Genomic DNA, 16763 nt, shown 5'->3' with positions numbered 1-16763 from the left:
TCCCGAGGGAGGCAGATGGAGGGAGGCCGGCCTTCGCCTTTAAGAGCACTCTCCTGCCACCCCTCCCTTTCCCCAGAGGCGAGCTTCATCAGGCAGGAGCCAGAGGCCAGAGAAAGAGCGTGCAGCTCCAGGTACAGCCTCCCCCAGCTCCCTGGCCCTGGGGGTGGGCGCCTTCCTTCTCCCACACTGGTTATGCCCTGCTGCTGGGTCCTCTCCAGCCTGGCAGGATGGACAGACACCCCTACGAAAGGGAATAAGGCTGGAGTTAGGGATGGATGACATGGGGCTTTGCAGAGAGGGACAGGGAATGGTACGGGGGAGGGACGCTGGCCATGGACTGCTGGCCTCCTGGGCTGGGCTGCGTGATATAGGATGAAGGAGGTGATTAAGCGGGGGAAAGGACAGTCTTCCCGGCTTCTTCCGCTTGATAGTTTTGTGACTTTGGGCAAGAACAAAACAACCCCGTAATATGGGTGATCGTACCTTGCACCTTGCATGTGCCAGGCCCCAGGAGTGAGGCTGGAAGCTGAGAAATGACTCATACCTAGGCCTCTACTGACTCCTCAGGGTCCAAGCCAGAGCTCTCCAAGAGGGCCAGCAAGCAGCCAACCCAGTTGCCTCCCCTGAGCCTCAGTTTCTCCAACCAAGGAGCCAGAGTGGGCCTTGATCTATCTCCAGACCACATAGGGGCCTGAGGTCTTTCTTGGGGAAGGGGTTGGCCCAAAGACCACACTGGCAGAAGTCCCAAGATGCTTGGGCCCCCCACCCAGAACACACTGTCTCTGGGGTACAGGCTGAACATGCCACACGTGCTTCCCCCTCCGTGCCCCTCCTGGCCCTGTGTCTAGCAGCTGAGCAAATGGCGTCTCCTCCCTTCTCCCTGCCCCCTGCCATTCCTGCGCAAAGGGCACGGGGCCTGGCGTGTGGCACTGGCAGCTGGAGCTTTCCATGCTGCCGTCAAGTTTTCCAGAGCACAAATAAGACAGGAGAGCCAGGAATAACTGGCTGGGCCCCCAGAGGGTCTGGAGGGGATGGGCCTACCTCAGACCTGCTTTCAGACCCTGTGCCAAGGGGTGCAGGCAGAGGGCCAGCTGCCCAGGACCAGGGCTTTGGGAGGCTTCTGTGGCCATTGGGAGCCCATTATCTGGCATGCATCCTGTAAGAATCAGCCCGGGCTCCAGTGTGGCCCGGGTCCACTCCTTGTGTGACCTTGGAGAAGTCATTTAACCTCCCTGAGCTTTGTCTCCTGTGGGTCCAGGTGGCAACTTCTCAGGATCCCAGGGAGTGAAGGGCGCATGCTGAGGCTGGCTATGCCCGGAGCTGCTGCTATTATGATCATTTTTATGGCTGGACAACCCTGGGCCAGTCACAGACCAGCTGCAGGCTCAGTTCAGGCCAAGCCACCTCCAGGACCCCACACTGGATAAAGCACAACCCCAGAATCCTGGGCAGGGACCACATGGCTGCAAAGCCCCTGCCCAAGGGAGCTCAACCCCTGGTCTTCTGAGCAAGAGGATGGGTACCACGGAGCAGGAAGAGCGAGTGTCTCCGCTCTCCAGAGGACACAGGAGCAAGGAGACCACAGCATTCTCACCAACCTGGCTAGTCCCCCTTCCTCCCCCTGGGGGGTGCTGGGTGCCGGACACCCCTCCCCAGGGGCTATATTAGCCGTGTGAGTCACGGTGGACCGGCTGGGAGGCCGCAGGCGGGCGGGACAGTGTAGGGTTACAGTCCATTTATGGGCGCAGCCGAGGGCAGATATCAGTGTCGATGGCATTCGCTCCCAGCTATTCTTAGGAGCCTCTCAAGAGCTCCACGCAGCCCAGCTGGGCAGCAAGGGACAGAGCAGGCAAGGCCGGGGGGCAGGGGCAGGGGCAGGGGCAGGGGCAGAGGTGTGGACCGGGCAGGCGGAGTGCCTGAGTGCCCTCTCACTCAACCCTCTCTACCCTTTGTCTGCAGAGGCGGCCGCTGACAGCACCAGCATGTCTTACAGTGTGACCCTGACTGGGCCTGGGCCCTGGGGCTTCCGTCTGCAGGGGGGCAAGGACTTCAACATGCCCCTCACTATTTCCCGGGTGAGTGCACCCTGCCACAGCCTGGCACCCGACGGGGCGGGCACGCTGTGTGTCTGTCTGTCTGTCCTTTCTGAGCCTCTCAGAAAGCAGAGCATGCCCCATCCCCTGGGACTGGCCTGGTCCTCTGGTCTCAGCCACAGCTATTTGCTCACAGGAGCCCGCCGGCCCGTTATGCATGTGAGACACCATGAGCAGGTGGTAGGTGTTTTTAGCAGAGAAGAAAATGCTGAGTTTTCAGGCAGGCAGGCAGGTAGCTGGACCGAGTACAGCGCCTTCCTGATCCCTTCACTGTTAGAGTGGGCTTAGGGTGCCCCCAAGCCTTTAGCATTTCCCTAGATGTGGGCAGCTGCTTTGGGAAGGGAGCATTCCCAGCATGGAGAGGGCAGGTGATGGGCAGTTGGATAGATGGACAAACAGGCTGCTGACCTTGGCTGTCCTGCTGTCAGAGCGTGGGGCTGGGCTGGACTGAGTACTGGGCACCCGCTCCATCCCAAACTTGAGACACCAGCACCCTGGCTCATGGGGCTGGGCGGTCCTCCCCATTCACCGTGGCTGCTTTGTCTGTCTCACGACTTGTTCCCCGCAAGCGCTGGGGCCTGGTGAGATGGCCCCCTGTCCTGCAGTGTCTGTGATGGGGAGCAGCATGGCCTAATGCAGATGACACAGAACATCGGGTTGTCTGAGTAACTCTACTGCCTGGCTGGAGACAGCAACACCAGAGAGGCAGAAAGCTAGCCATGCTCCCAAGGAAGCACTCCAGGAACAGGGACTGACGGGGGAACAGCATCTAGACCGTAGTAGGCGCTCCGTCAGTATTTGTCAAACAAAGAGACTCCCCGGCAAGGCACTGGTAGACCCAGGGCTGAAGACCCCAAGGCTCAGGATGAACTGTGAGGCATACAGGGCAAGGACAACCCTGCCTGGTGGCTGAGCCCCTGGCCGTGCTGTTCTGGTCACAAGGCAGGAGCGGGAGGCTCCCAGGCTGTCACCAGAGGGTAGTGGGTGGGCAGGGGTATCTGGGCTACTGCCCCACTAGGGGAACAAGGGGACAGTTTCTTCTCTGGGGCCTTTGAGACTTGCCTTGGGCCTGGGGGCTGGAGGAAGGGGTTGGAGGGGAAGCACTGAAGTGGGCAAGGCCTGAAGGTGCTTGGCAGAGGGACCAGGGAGCCTGGGCAGAGGGTCAGGAGCCAACGCCACCACTGGAGAAGTAGTCTCTGTTTTTGGTTCCATGGGTACTTGGGGGAACCCCAGAAGTAGAAGCCCCACCCAGGGATGCTGTGAGAGCCTTATAATAGCCATAGAGGCCACATGCTTCCAGGGTGGGTGCTGGCCTGGCTCTGGCACAGGGAACAGGCCCTGCCCTCCATCCTTCAGTTGGAGATGTGGCTTGTTCTAACCTGGAGACTCCACCCCTCCAGATCTACTGCCCTGGAGACCACAGGGTCCTGGAAACCCACAGCTTTGCACACTTTGCATGAGGTGGCGACCTGCGGGCATGTGAGCCCCAGTGGATTTCCCACTGCCCTGTACAGCTCCCCACCCCCATGCTTGCAGGACTCCTTCCTGTACAAGGTGGAGCCTCTGTGTGCTCTCTCATGGGCCCTGTGGCCTCCCCTGCCTGAGACTGAGCCCACATCTCCCCCAGCTCCACCATCTCCAGGCCTCCTGCTGGTGCTCCCTGCCCTATCCCTATGGGTGCAAATTGGCCACTGGGCTCACTGGCACTCAGGATAGCCAATGACTTCACCCAGGGTCTATGTGCCACCTGGCCCCAGCCAGCCAGGGGCTTAAATGGCAGCCCAGAGGCCTTAAGCTAGATAACAGGAGGAATGTCCTTACTCCGGGGAGGGGGTATGCAGGGATGTGCTGGATCCAATGACTGGGGGGACTTTTAAAAATAGAACCCGAAGCCCAGGCAGGGCACTGGGGGATGGGCACGATGGCCTCTCGGCTTCCTTTAGGGGCATACCCCAAATCACCTGAGCTATGGAGCAGGCTGGACTGGGAACTGGAGCCCTTCCCGGGGCTTGGAACCTCTTGAGAAATTTTGGTGGTGGGCTGCTGATAGCCTGGGCTTGTGTCCTGGTTCCGTGCCGCTGGCAGGGCAGGCCTTGTGGACACAGCCCTGCCATCCCACCAGGGCTGTAGGATTTACTGCTGGGGCTCGCAGGGCCCTTCTGCACCAGGGACATCCCCCTACGGGGGAGGCATGGCCAGAGCTCTCTGGAGGAACTCCACTCCCACCCCAGCCAGGACCTGAGCCTGTGCCATAGGGCACCATAGGCAAGAGTGTGTGACCCTGTGGGGTGGGCAGGCAAGCGAGGCTCGGATTGTTACCTCACTTCAGAGCCTGGCAAACTGAGGCTGGCGTTTGCTCACAGGACAGGGATGGCCATGGGTGGATCTCCTGTGTCCTCTCACCCCAACTCCCATGCTGGCCTGCTCACCCCTCTGACTGGGACTACTAGAGAGGCACTGGGGAGACCTGTCCCCTCTCAGCTGCAGGTATGTGCTGCAGCTCCTCCTGGAAGGACACAGGCCACCTACAGGCTGGGTGGTGGCTCCCGGGGGTCCATGGCAGCAACCTTGGGGCAGCAGCAGCCCCTCAAGGCCTCCCTTCAGAGGGTCTCCTCTTGCGGACTCACAGAGAAGGGGATTCAAGAGGGAGACTGGGAGCGGAGCGTGGCGGGGAAATGCCTTTATTTATCCTGGACAGGTGTGGCTGGGCCTGCAACATGAGCTGCCCTTTCACCCCACCCCAGCCAGTTCTCCAGGAAGTGGGGAGGGGGCAGAAGCGCAGAGAGGGAGCAGCTCCAGAGGCCCAGCCCGGACTCTGCCCTGGCAGCTGGCCAGAGGCTGGGACCATGGTCTGGGCTCTCGCCTCTTCACACCTCTCATGCCCCCGCCTTGGGGAAGACGAGTATGCTTTGCTAGGCTCTGCTGTTCTCAGCTGTGTTGCCTCAGAAGTCTACCTGCTCAGCCTCAGTTTTTCTCACCCTTAAAATGGGGATAGCAGGCCGAGTGTGGTGGCTCGTGTCTGTAGTCCTAGCACTTTGGGAGGCCAAGGGGCGGACCACTTGAGGTCAAGAGTTGGAGACCAGCCTGGCCAACATGGTGAAACCCTGTCTCTACTAAAAATACAAAAATTAGCCAGGTGTGGTGGCGCATGCCTGTAATCCCAGCTACTCAGGAGGCTGAGGCAGGAGGATAGCTTAAACCCAGGAGGCAGAGGTTGCAGTGAGCCGAGATCGTGTCACTGCACTCCAGTCTGAGGAGTCAGGAAAACTCCCAATCCGGGGAGGCACAGCCAGCTGGAGCCACCCAGGCAGGTAGGGAGAGGCTTTTTGAATGAGGAGACGCCCGTTTATTTATCGGCCAGGGTGGAGTTGGGGAGTGGGACCATGGGAAGACAGAAGGTTCCAGTGAGAGAGTGAGCATGAGCAGAACCACAGGGGAGGCCAGTCTCACAGAGTGAGACTCCATCTCAAAAATACATCAATCAATAAATAATGCCTTCCACACCTGTGGGAGCTCTTTCTAACAGGCACTTATGAAAACTTTCCACCTGGTGTCTACCAGGACAAGTTGTGAGACTGGTGGAGTTGGGGGGCTGAGCCTGGGCCCAGGAGGGGCCTGCCTCTCTACTGGAAGCCCTCTGTCCCTAGGGTCTCAGGCACCCCGCCTGCAGGCTCACCTGGAGCACCAGCCCAGAGGCCTCTCCTCCTCTGTGGGTTTCGGTTCCAGTTATTTATCAGACTCTCCCAGCTGTGGTGGGAACATGCTGAGGACAGAGGGTCTCTGGGGAGAGGAAGGGGGACAGGCTGAGACTATTCTGGAGTAGCTGTGCCAGCAATGCCTGGAATTTTGGGGCCGCTGGAGCACGCAGTGCTGTTTCTTGGGCAGCTCTTAGCAGTGCTGACAGGCCATGCTGTTTATAGCTGCACTGAAGGTCAGGCAAGCCTCCAAGGGCTTCTGTGGGGCTGGCAAGGGCCTCCCCGGCAACATCCATCTATCAGCAGGGGAAGATAAGCAGCCAGAGGCTCGGAGGCTCCCAGCTGGGGAATGTATTCTTAGAGGTCCCCCAGGCCAGGTCCTCCCTGCCGCTCGGAACTGTATCTAACTCTGTGAGGGATCCAAAAGGAGAGGACATGAGACTAGCTGGGTTCTGGGGAATGAATTGGACCCTTGGAGGCCTCCAGGCCAGGACACCGTGCAAGAGCAGCTGCATGAGCAGCCCCAGGGCTCCGGGGCTACAGGCATTGTGGGGTTGCCAGTGTCAGGACTTCAGGGCTATCTGAGAAAGACCAGGCCAGGCCCTGCTGGGGGATAGCTCCCCAATTCCCTGAGTCTCCTTCCCTTTCTACATCATCCCCTCTCATCCAGAGGCTGCCCCTGACTGCAAAGACCCTCCCCCACGCAGAGCTCTCCCGCCCTCAAATGCAGCTTTGTCACCCCTTTGGGACCAGGCTCCACCTCTGCCCAGGAACCATCCTTGGATGCAAGAACGGGCCTTGCTGGGGGCCCCTGAGAGCCAGCGCCCCTGAGGGCATTTTACTGGCCACACCCAAGCCACAAATGGAACTGTGGACCTGGACAGGAGGAAGAGAGGCAGGAGACACTCAAGAGACACTTGAGGAAAGCCAGGGGAGGTGTGGTCAGTTAGAGGGGGGCAGTGACCCCTGGCTTTGGACACAGAAGGTCATTGATCTGCGTGGAATAGTGGGGCCAAAGGCAGATGGCTGTGTGTGAGCAGGTGGGAGGCAGTGGCATTGGGGGCAGGATGTGTGGGTCACCTCCTGGAGGAGTCTGGAGGTGCAGAAAAGGGACATGACAGGAGCCAGTTGGAGTCACCCAGGCAGGCAGGGAGAGGTTTTTTGAGCATTGAGGAGACTCCTGCTTATTTATCAGCCAGGGTGGAGTTGGGGAGTGGGACCATGGGGAGACAGAAGGTTCCAGTGAGAGGGTGAGCATGAGCAAAACCCCAGGGAGGCCAGATGGGAAGGCAGCAGAGCAGGGCAAGACAGTAATTTAATCATACAATGAAAATGCACTTTGCCCCACCCACCCCAACCCAAGCAGGCAGCCTGGGAGTGTGGGGAGGGGGAGCTGCTGAACCCTTCCTGCTTATCTGCCGCCTGCCCCAGCCTCCACCCACCACATCTACGCTGGCAGATCTAGAAGGGGAGGAAGGCAGGGGCCTGCCTGGTTTGAACACTGGGAGTGAATGATGGCCAGAAACGTCTGCAGAGCCCAGCGCTCTCTCTGCTGCCAGAGAACTGGGGAAATAGGAGCCGATGGCATGGGTGCGTCTGAAGCCTCACTGGCGCCTTCTTTCCCCTGGACCCTGTACAGAACTTTCCTCCCCTCCCCCCGACACCCAGGCCCCTCTAGGGCCAGCAGGCTGGCTCAGAACTGGTCAGCCAGGGCTGGCCCCTCAAGCCCCACCCTCTGCCAGCTGTGGATCTTGTTTCCTGTGGAGCCCGGGGATACAGCCAGCCAGCCTCGCACCTTCTGGGGGTAGCGGATGGGGTCAGCATTGTGCCTCCCTGGATTGGGAGTTTTCCTGAAACTCTCTTAGCTCTGCACCCTCCTTACATAATCCCCTGTTTGACGACATAATCCTCACAAGAATCCCGAGAAAGGCATTGTCTCTCTTGACACTGGAGGGCTTGGAGGCTGGCACCGAAGCCAGGGGCTCGGCCCATACTGGCATCTGTGCTCCTCCTTTGTTGCCTCCCTGCCCCCAGCCCCCAGCACTCACAGGTGGCTCTGGCACCAGCCCTCCCTGGGCTGCCCTTGGGGGTGCCCTAAGACCTTGGCCCAGCAAGGCGGAAGGGCTCCTAGGGACAGGGGGCTGATCTTGGCCTCCAAACACCTGCAGCCTTTCTTGGGGGCTTTGGAGACAGGAGCTTGGTGCTCCACCCTGAGGCCACTCTAGGCTGTGCCCAGGGTTGGGTTTCCAGGGTTTAGAGGCGTCCATTGGCTGGAGAAGACTGAAATGTGAAGTGGGAATGAAACGCTCATTCAAGGGAGGCGTTTAAATGCTCAAAGGCGGATAGAAAGATCCAAAAGAAAAAACCCGCAGCTCCAAGGATTTGGGTGCTTTGGGCCCTTTCTGAAACACACAAAGGAAAGAGGAGGATGGAGTCAGACAAGAGTGATGCGGAAGCATCGTGAATGGAGTGCACTCTCCATGAGCCCTGGGCTCTGGGCAAGGGTCTGAGGGTGCCCCCCTCCAACCCACCCAGGCAGGCTGCTCCTGTGGTGGGGTGAAGGCATCTGATGGCTCTTGGTCATCCATAAAGTGCCTGCCTCCATCCTGCCTGGAGCACCTCCCTAGAGGAGGATATCAGCACCCCCAGCCCCCACCCTGAGGGATGTTGGACCCTACTCAGGGCAGCCAAAGGCCAGGCCAGCTGAGCCCTGACAAGCAGACACAGCTGCACGGGAGAGGCGCCAGGCAGGGGATCCAGCTCAGCCACTCCCCTCTGGTCAGAGGCTTGGCTACTGACCAGACCCCAGGAGGCTGAGCTCTCCCTTGCTAGCAAGCATCCCCCGAGCCCATACCTGACGATGAGGGAGAGCCAGGCAGGTCCAGGTGAGGGGAAGCGAGGAGACCTGGCGGGGAAGGCTGGTGCCAGCTGGCTCGCGCCTGTGGGAGTGGAGAAAGCTGTCTCTGAGGCACCTCCAGAGGGAGGACAGTCAGATGGCCCTGCAGAGGGCCCTGCTGATCTGGCCCCCGCCTCTCTTGGACGTCATTCTGGTGCCCTTGCTCATGCCGTCATCATGATCTTCTGGACACAACTCCCATCTTTCCTGTCAGTGTCTCCTCTGTGACCAAGGTCGTGGCCCTCCTGCGTGGGGTCTGCAGTGACCCAGCCCTGCAGGGGTACAACCCCTTCTCTGTAGGTGAGCATTTGGGGGAGCCCTGCCGTGAGACAGCCTTGCTGTGGGAGTGTCCTGCTGTGGGGGAGTCCCATGGGCGGTTCACTAGGACAGAACAGGCATTGCAAAATTCGCCCTGGACAGAAGTATGCTGGTGCCTGCAGCTTTCTTTGAAATGCCTGGCAAATGAGATGGACTGGTGGATGTGGAGGGATGGAGTGTGATAAAGCAAAGAGAGAGAGATGTTATGGTACAGCCATGGTGGCGGGTGTTCAGGTGTGCACTTTAGAACGTTTTCTACTTTTTCTGCCTAGAAATCTGTAAAAATGTCTATAATAAAATGTTGGGGATCATATAGAGGAGTAGGGAAAGTCGATTTTCTGCAGGACAGGCCTGGCTGGGCAGCTCAACTTGCCCCCAGGAGTCCCCTCTCAGTCTAGAAAACTGTTTTGCTTTCCCATGCTGATGTTGGTTTTTACCCTTTGTTCACCTCTACACTCAAGGCAGCAACACACTCCTATCATTAATAGAAGCTATGGCAATGAGTTTGGGGGTAAGGGCTAAGTGTATTTTAAGAAATCTCAAGTAGCTCTAAGATGCTCCCGTGGAGCCTGGAGGGCAGGCTGGACTTTGCAAAGCAGATGCTGTGGCTTCCTGGCAGTCCAGGCGTCTGTTTCTGTATTGTCCTTTCCTGTCTCTGCAGATTCCAGGGCTGGGGAAGGGGCGCTGTGAACACAAGGTGGCCAGTATTTTAAGAGGGCACCACAGGCTGGGTATGGTAGCTCATGTCTGTAATCCCAGCACTTTGGGAGGCTGAGGTGGGTGAATCACTTGAGGTCAGGAGTTGAAGACCAGCCTGGCAAACATGATAAAACCCCCTTTCTACTAAAAATACAAAAATTAGCCGGGTGTGGTGGCGTATGCTTGTGGTCCCAGCTACTCGGGAGACTGAGGCAGGAGAATTGCTTGAACCCGGGAGGCGGAAGTTGCAGTGAGCCGAGATCACGCCATTGCACTCCAGCCTGGGCAACAGAGAGAGACCCTGTCTCAAAAAAAAAAAGAAAAGAAAAGAAAAAGAAAAAAAAAAAAAGGGCACCATAGCCCCTAGGGCTGAAATGGCAGGTTCACAGCCATTGGAGAGGGCTGTCCTGGTCTTGCTGTTATCACCCATGTGGTGTAGGGCAGTGTTTCTGTGGCCCGTAATGTGGTCATGCAGAAACAACTCAGTTCCTGGGCTGCATCTGCAGAGCCCATCTGGGAATGGGCTGGACACTGGTGACTGGTGACTGCAGAGCATCCTGGTTTGGAAGGGGCTTCCCTGTGAGGGGACTGGCAGGAGCTTCCCTCCATGTCTGTAAGCCTAGGGCCTGGCGAGAGGCCCACCCAGGCTTGGCACCTGGGGCAAGGGACTGTCCCCAGAGCCTCTCTGGGCTCCTTCTAGGATGGTTCTCAGGCCTTGGCCTGAATCTAGCTTCTGCCAACACTAGGAGCTGGCTTGGTCCTTGGGTTATAGCCAGGAAGGTGACTGGGATGTGCCCAGAGAGGCCCAGAGGACTGGCTGGTGGGCATGTTTGGGAGGCAAAGCCAAGGAACACCTCCAGCCATAGCTTGTGGGGGGTGGGGTCCAGAGCCTCCTCTTTCCTGTGATGTCACTGAAGGCCAGGCCTGCATGGCACTCCTCGTGATGTCATGGGGGTTGGGGACTTCCAACATGGTGTGGTGGGAGTCAGGTCATAAAGTCATTCTATGTGATATTAGCAGGGGCCAGCACATTCCATATGATGTCACAGGGGGACAGCCAGAGTCTCTGGCATTCCATGAGGTATCTTTAGGGTTGGGGCTGCTAAGGTCACTAGGGGCCAGCCATCAAGCCATTTTAGGTGACATCATTAGACCCTCTGGAATTTTGCATCTCATGTGACATCACTGTGGGCAGGGCTGCCACAGCATTCAGTGTGCTATTACTGGAGGCCGGGCGTGCAGAATTTGGCATCGTGCATGATGTCACCACGAGTGCAGCCTGAGCCATCATGACATCCCAAGTAATGTCCCAGGAGGTGTGGCCTTCCTGAGATCCCATGGGGAATTCCCAGGGTGGAGTTGCAGTGGCATTCTGTGTGGTTACACTGAAGATGGGGCCTCCAGAATGTAACATTCTGTGATGTTATTGGGGCTCAGGGTTTGGGAACTGGCTCCCAAACCTGTACCCTGCCTTCTGGAGGTATGACGCCAACTACAGAACCCTAAGCGCTGCCCCATTTCCCAGCCAATTTTGCTCACCCAGGCAGGGTTGTCGGCTACCTCACCATCTCCACATCTGCCAGGTAGCACAAAGCACCGTGCACTAAGATGCTTTTGAGTGGGTGCATTTATCCTGCCTTTCAGCCTGGCAGTGTCTCTGGGATGCTGCTGTATCTTAGCTCCTGCATCTCTCTTTTCTCCTGGATTCTGAAAAGTGCTCCATAGCTTTGCAGGGTACAGGGGTTATAAGAGGCTAACCAAGGTTACAAATAGCCTGCATTTTTTTTTTTTTTTTTTTTAAGACAGAGTCTCACTCTGTCACCCAGGCTGGAGTACAGTGACATGATCTTAGCTCACTGCAACCTCTACCTCCTGGGTTCAATCAAGGGTTCAAGTGATTCTCCTGCCTCAGCCTCCTGAGTAGCTGGGACTACGGGCACACGCCAGCATGTCCAGCTAATTCTTTTGTATTTTTGGTACAGACAGGGTATCACCATGTTAGCCAGGCTGATCTTGAACTCCTGATCTCAGGTGATCTGCCTGCCTCCGCCTCCCAAAGTGCTGGGGTTATAGGCATAAGCCACCACACCTGGCTGCCTGCAAATTTTTTTTTTCTTTTTTTTTTTGAGACGAAGTCTTGCTTAGTCGCCCAGGCCGGAGTGTGGTGGCACGATCTCGGCTCACTGCAAGCTCCGCCTCCCGGGTTCAAGCGATTCTCCTGCCCCAGCCTCCCAAGTAGCTGGGACTACAGGCGCCTACCACCGTGCCTGGCTAATTTTTGTATTTTTAATAGGACGGGGTTTCACCATATTGGCCAGGCTGGTCTCGAACTCCTGACCTTGTGATCCGCCCACTTTGGCCTCCCAAAGTGCTGGGATTACAGGCGTGAGCCACCATGCCTGGCGGCCACCTGCAAATTTTTAAGAGACAGGGTCTCCCTCTGTCACCCACGCTGGAGTTCAGTGGTGAGTGACCATAGCTCGTTGTAACCTCAAACTCCTAGGCTGGAGTGACCCTCTCACCTGCCTCCTGAGTAGCTAGAACTACAGCCATGCACCACCACACGCTGCCAAATATTTTTATTTTTGTAGAAACAGGGTCTGGGCTGTTACCTGGGCTGGCCTCAAACTCCTGGCCTCAAGCAATTCTCCTACCTCAGCCTCCCAAAATGTTGGGATTACAGGCATGAGCCACCATGTCAGGCAGCCTCCAAACCTTAATGGCTCAGCACAACAAAAGTTTCTCATTCATGCAATGTCCAATACAGTGTTCCCTAATCATCTCTCCTCCTCGCCATGCCCTGCATTCAGTCAGTCAACAAGCAGAGAGTGTGCAGGATCACGAGGATGGTTGCTAGGGGCAGACCTGGAAGGGGCATACATTGCTTCCACCCTCATTCCAGTGGCCAGAGATAGTCCCAAGGCCGCAGTCAGACACAAAGCTCTAAGCAATGTGGTAGTCATGTGCCGGAAAGAGGAACTAGGCTTGGTGAGCAGCTGGTACTGGCCATAGCGAATGAAAAACAAAATGACGACTTCTGCTGAATATTCCCGGGTGACTCTTCCCCAAGGACTGGCCCTTCCTCAGGACCACCTTCCTTATGCTCACCCCCCACCTCTGCTATCCAATCAGATCACACCAGGCAGCAAGGCAGCCCAGTCCCAGCTCAGCCAGGGTGACCTTGTGGTGGCCATTGACGGCGTCAACACAGACACCATGACCCACCTGGAAGCCCAGAACAAGATCAAGTCTGCCAGCTACAACTTGAGCCTCACCCTGCAGAAGTAGGTGGGAGCTCTCCAGAGCAGGGGGCGGAGGCTTGGGTGTGGGCATGGGGCAGGGGCCAAAAGAGGTATAGTCCCATAGCAATTGAGTGGGCCTAGCCCTGGGCTACAGAACTGTGCCGGAAGATAAGGACAGCCTTGGGCCAGAGGAACAACCAGGCCCAAGTTGCTGTCAAGCACCTAGAGGCAGACATTACTGCCTCACTTTACAGATAAGGCTGAGAGGGTGGTCCTGGTGCTGCCCGTATGTGGGCCATTGGTCCTGGAAGGCAGGTCTTCCCTGCTTCCACTTTGCCCCGGCAGCCCCCAGTGACATAGCAGGGGCCCATGGATGCTGGCCAAAGTGCCCAGGGGCCATGACTTCTCCATCCTTGTCGGGCCCAGGGCCTTCTTGGGGAGATCCAGCCCGTGGGGTGGACAGTGGATCTGGAGCCCTCTGACTCAGCTGTCTCTCTGTCTCCTCACCAGCCCTGCCCAGGCAGGAGCTTCTGGCCCCAGGGGCAACTTCCTCACTTCGTCTCATTTCTGGTTTCTACAGATCGAAGCGTCCCATTCCCATCTCCACGACAGCACCCCCAGTCCAGACCCCTCTGCCAGTGATCCCCCACCAGAAGGTAGGTGCTGACTGCGGCGGCAGGGTCCACTCAGCCCTGGTTCCTGGAGTGCTGGCCCTGGCCAGCCTGCCTGGTCTTTGGCTGTCCCAACTGGGAAGAGGCCGTGGGATCAGCCCTGCCCCATCCCTGTCACTGCTGCAGCTGACCCTGGGGAAGTGAGGCAGCCCCTCGGGAGAGACTTTCAAGCCCCTCTTGAACACTGGATGTGGGAATGAATGCCTGCCTGGGTGCAAGTCACCTCCGCTATGCCTCCCGGCTGGGCCGATAGAAGCTAGCTTGGGCAGCAGTGCTCCCAGGAGAGGGGTCACCCTCCCGGCCAGGCAGGGGACGAGCGTCCAGGCTCTGATCCTCATTTGCCAAGGGGGCCGGGGCTGGGTGACTGCAGCTGAGGCTCAGCTTGAGGAGGACCTCCAGGTGTGGAGGGGCGTGCTGGCTACAGGCTTTCCCCTACCCAGATCTCTCCCTCTGGTTTCCACTTCCCCACCTGCCCCTCCCAAGTGCATGCCCCTGTAGCCCTTAGCATGTGCTGGTGATGGCAGGCACCTCGATGTGCCTCGAGGCAGGCACAGGGGAGAAGGGAGGCCAAGCCCTGGCTCCAGACCTCACCACTGCCTGGGCCCTTCCCAAGGCCCCACTAAGCAGCTCAATCCCCGAGGGCTCCCTGCTCAACTTCTCCCTCTGTGTGAGCTGATAGTGACCCCACCTGTCCAGTGGGGCAGATTGGGCAGGGGAGTAGGGAGAGGGGAGAAAAAGAGGCTGACAGGGGTGCGGTAGGTCACAGACTGGGAAAGTGGGTGGAGGGCTGCTTGGGAGATGCTTACAGAGGTGGACTGAGGGGCCCAAATGTCAGCTACCCACTTCCTCAGCTTCCCTCCTCACCTCCCCACCACCTGCCCACAGCCAGCCCAGGGACCCCATCTCACTGGCAGTGTGGGGTCAGTGGAGCAGGAGTCTGGGCTGTGCTCACTGAGTAGCCACTCTCAGGGGCAGGGGGAACAGACACAGAATGGGCCATCCCCTGACCCCTATACCCACTTCCTCGGGCCCTGAGGGTAGGAAGCTTGACTTGGCTTCCGTGCGGGGCTTGGCACTCTGCCCAGTTGGATGCCAGCTTCAGGCCAGGCCAGGAGCCATGTGCCTGCCTGCTCCTCCGCCAGCGTCCTCCCCTCCAGGTGCTGCACCCAGGTGCTCTGGGCTTCAGGCTGTGGGGCTCGCACTAATGTATCTGTTTCAGGTCCACGCAGGAGCGCTGGGACGCGTGTGGCCTCTAACTGCTCTCTTCTCTCTCCCCTGCATGGCCTGCCCTGTGCCAGGACCCCGCTCTGGATACGAACGGCAGCCTGGTGGCACCCAGCCCCAGCCCTGAGGCGAGGGCCAGCCCAGGCACCCCGGGCACCCCGGAGCTCAGGCCTACCTTTAGCCCTGCCTTCTCCCCGCCCTCTGCCTTCTCCTCACTCGCCGAGGCCTCTGCCCCTGGCCCTCCGCGGGTCAGACTGAGGGCCAAGACCAGCCCGGACGGGGCCCGGGACCTACTCGGCCCGAAAGCCCTGCCGGGCTCGAGCCAGCCGAGGCAATATAACAACCCCATTGGCCTGTACTCGGCAGAGACCCTGAGGGAGATGGCTCAGATGTACCAGATGAGCCTCCGAGGGAAGGCCTCGGGTGTCGGACTCCCAGGAGGGTAGGTAACGGGCGTGCAGCTCTCCACGGGTGGCCTGGGCCACCTGGGTCCTCGGTGCTCGGCAGAGACCTGGTCAGGTGGTCAGAGCGAGGCACTGGCCCCAATCCAGCCAACCCCGAGTCCATGAGGCCAGCAATGATCCTGTGGCGTTTGCCATGAGCCGGGCATGCCAGCGATTTATACGACCAACCACGCTGGGGTGACATGTCGGATTTTGCAGAGGAGGAAACTGAGGCTCAGAGAAGGTTAAGTCACAGTCCGTTTGTCCAGCTACCATGTGGCCGAGCGAGTCCTGAATGCAGGAGACTCTGACTTCCAAAACTTTTTCACTAAGCCGCCCCCCAGAACAGCACAGCATAGCCTGCTTCCTTCAAGAGCTATGCGCTGGTCCCCACCCCTCTGGGGGGAAGGAGGCAGGAGCAGCGGGGAGCTGAGAGGTGGAAAAGCGAGTTCTCTGGGACTAGGAATGGTCTGGGAAGCTGCCTGGAGGAGGGAGCCCCTGAGTTGTATATGGAGAGACTCTTTGGCAGTGGCATGCAGGGAACGGGTTTGCAGGAGTGACCTTGGCCAGGGTGGGGTGGCGAGGAAGCAGCACCCCAGGGAGAAAGGGGCTGTGTGGGAGAACAGCAGTCTCACCTCCAAGGTCTAGCTGGTGGGACTCTGGGAGCACAGCAGTTAAAAGCACATGGGACTGGGACACTGTGGAAGGGACCAAGGGATCAGAGTCCTCATACTGGGCCTGTGTTAGCTCCAAGCCCTTCACGCTTGTTCTCTCACCCTAACTTCTACTCCCGCCCTGTGCAATTAGCGTAGCCCTCTCCAGGCAGGGCAGGCTGAGTCAAGGCAGTAGAGCCTAGTGGTTCAGAGTTCCTCCTCCGAATCGTGGAGGAATCACACTGTCCATGTCTCAGGGTTATTGGGAGGATAAAGGACCTAACACTTGTAAAGCTCTGAGCTTTGTCTGTCACCCACTCACTGCATGACACCTGGTATCATCACTGCCTGGAGCCACCCAGAAGAGTCACAGTAGGAATCCGGTCAGTCTGGCCCAAGCCCACGCCCTTGCCTTTGCCCTTGCAGCAGAAGGTACCTGTGCCCCATCAGATCACTGCTCCCCGTGGCCCTCAGCTTCCCTAGCTCCCCAGCTGTTTCTGGAATCCTCAGTGAGGCTGACCTCTGGTACCGCATGGCTTGCTTCCCTTAGCCAAGGTGACAGAGTCATATATGCCCCCAAGGTTCCCCAGCGAAGGACTTTTGCCAGAAAACTCAGGGAATAGTAGAACAGATATGGCCTCCTTGTCCCGCCTTTGTTGGGCTGGTAGGTCTTCCTGGTCCTTTCCAGGGGCTGGCCTCAGGCAGGGAGGTCAGCCTCTGGTGGCCTGGGACTCCCAGGAGACCCACCTGCAATGATGATATTGTCTCCCCATAGTGACCCTGCACTCTGGCTATGGACCAGCTAACAGTCCACATGCCTTATCTCTCA

At 58.3% G+C, this 16763-nt stretch overlaps 1 protein-coding gene across 13 annotated transcripts in view; it reads left to right on the top strand.

Moving 5' to 3' along the window:
- The first annotated feature begins 1789 nt into the window (after positions 1 to 1789).
- LDB3 (LIM domain binding 3) overlaps positions 1790 to 16763 on the top strand; it is a 69458-nt gene continuing 54484 nt past the window's right edge. For 8 of the 13 annotated variants that reach the window (XR_012417740.1, XM_065520754.2, XM_005565250.5 and 5 more), the window contains exons 1-4: positions 1790 to 1849; positions 1960 to 2075; positions 12834 to 12985; positions 13524 to 13599. Coding sequence is in view for 10 of the 13 variants with exons in the window: in XM_065520754.2 (XP_065376826.1) it covers positions 1983 to 2075; positions 12834 to 12985; positions 13524 to 13599 (321 nt within the window). In the remaining 3 variants the exon portion in view is untranslated. Of the gene's footprint in view, positions 1850 to 1959; positions 2076 to 12833; positions 12986 to 13523; positions 13600 to 14912; positions 15281 to 16763 lie in introns of all 13 variants that reach the window. The other 5 variants (XR_012417739.1, XR_012417738.1, XM_005565248.5 and 2 more) reach the window with 1 other exon arrangement.

The sequence above is a fragment of the Macaca fascicularis genome, chromosome 9 (genome assembly GCF_037993035.2).
Source record: "Macaca fascicularis isolate 582-1 chromosome 9, T2T-MFA8v1.1".
Taxonomy (NCBI): Eukaryota; Metazoa; Chordata; class Mammalia; order Primates; family Cercopithecidae; genus Macaca; species Macaca fascicularis.
This window is presented reverse-complemented; position numbering and strand designations above follow the sequence as displayed.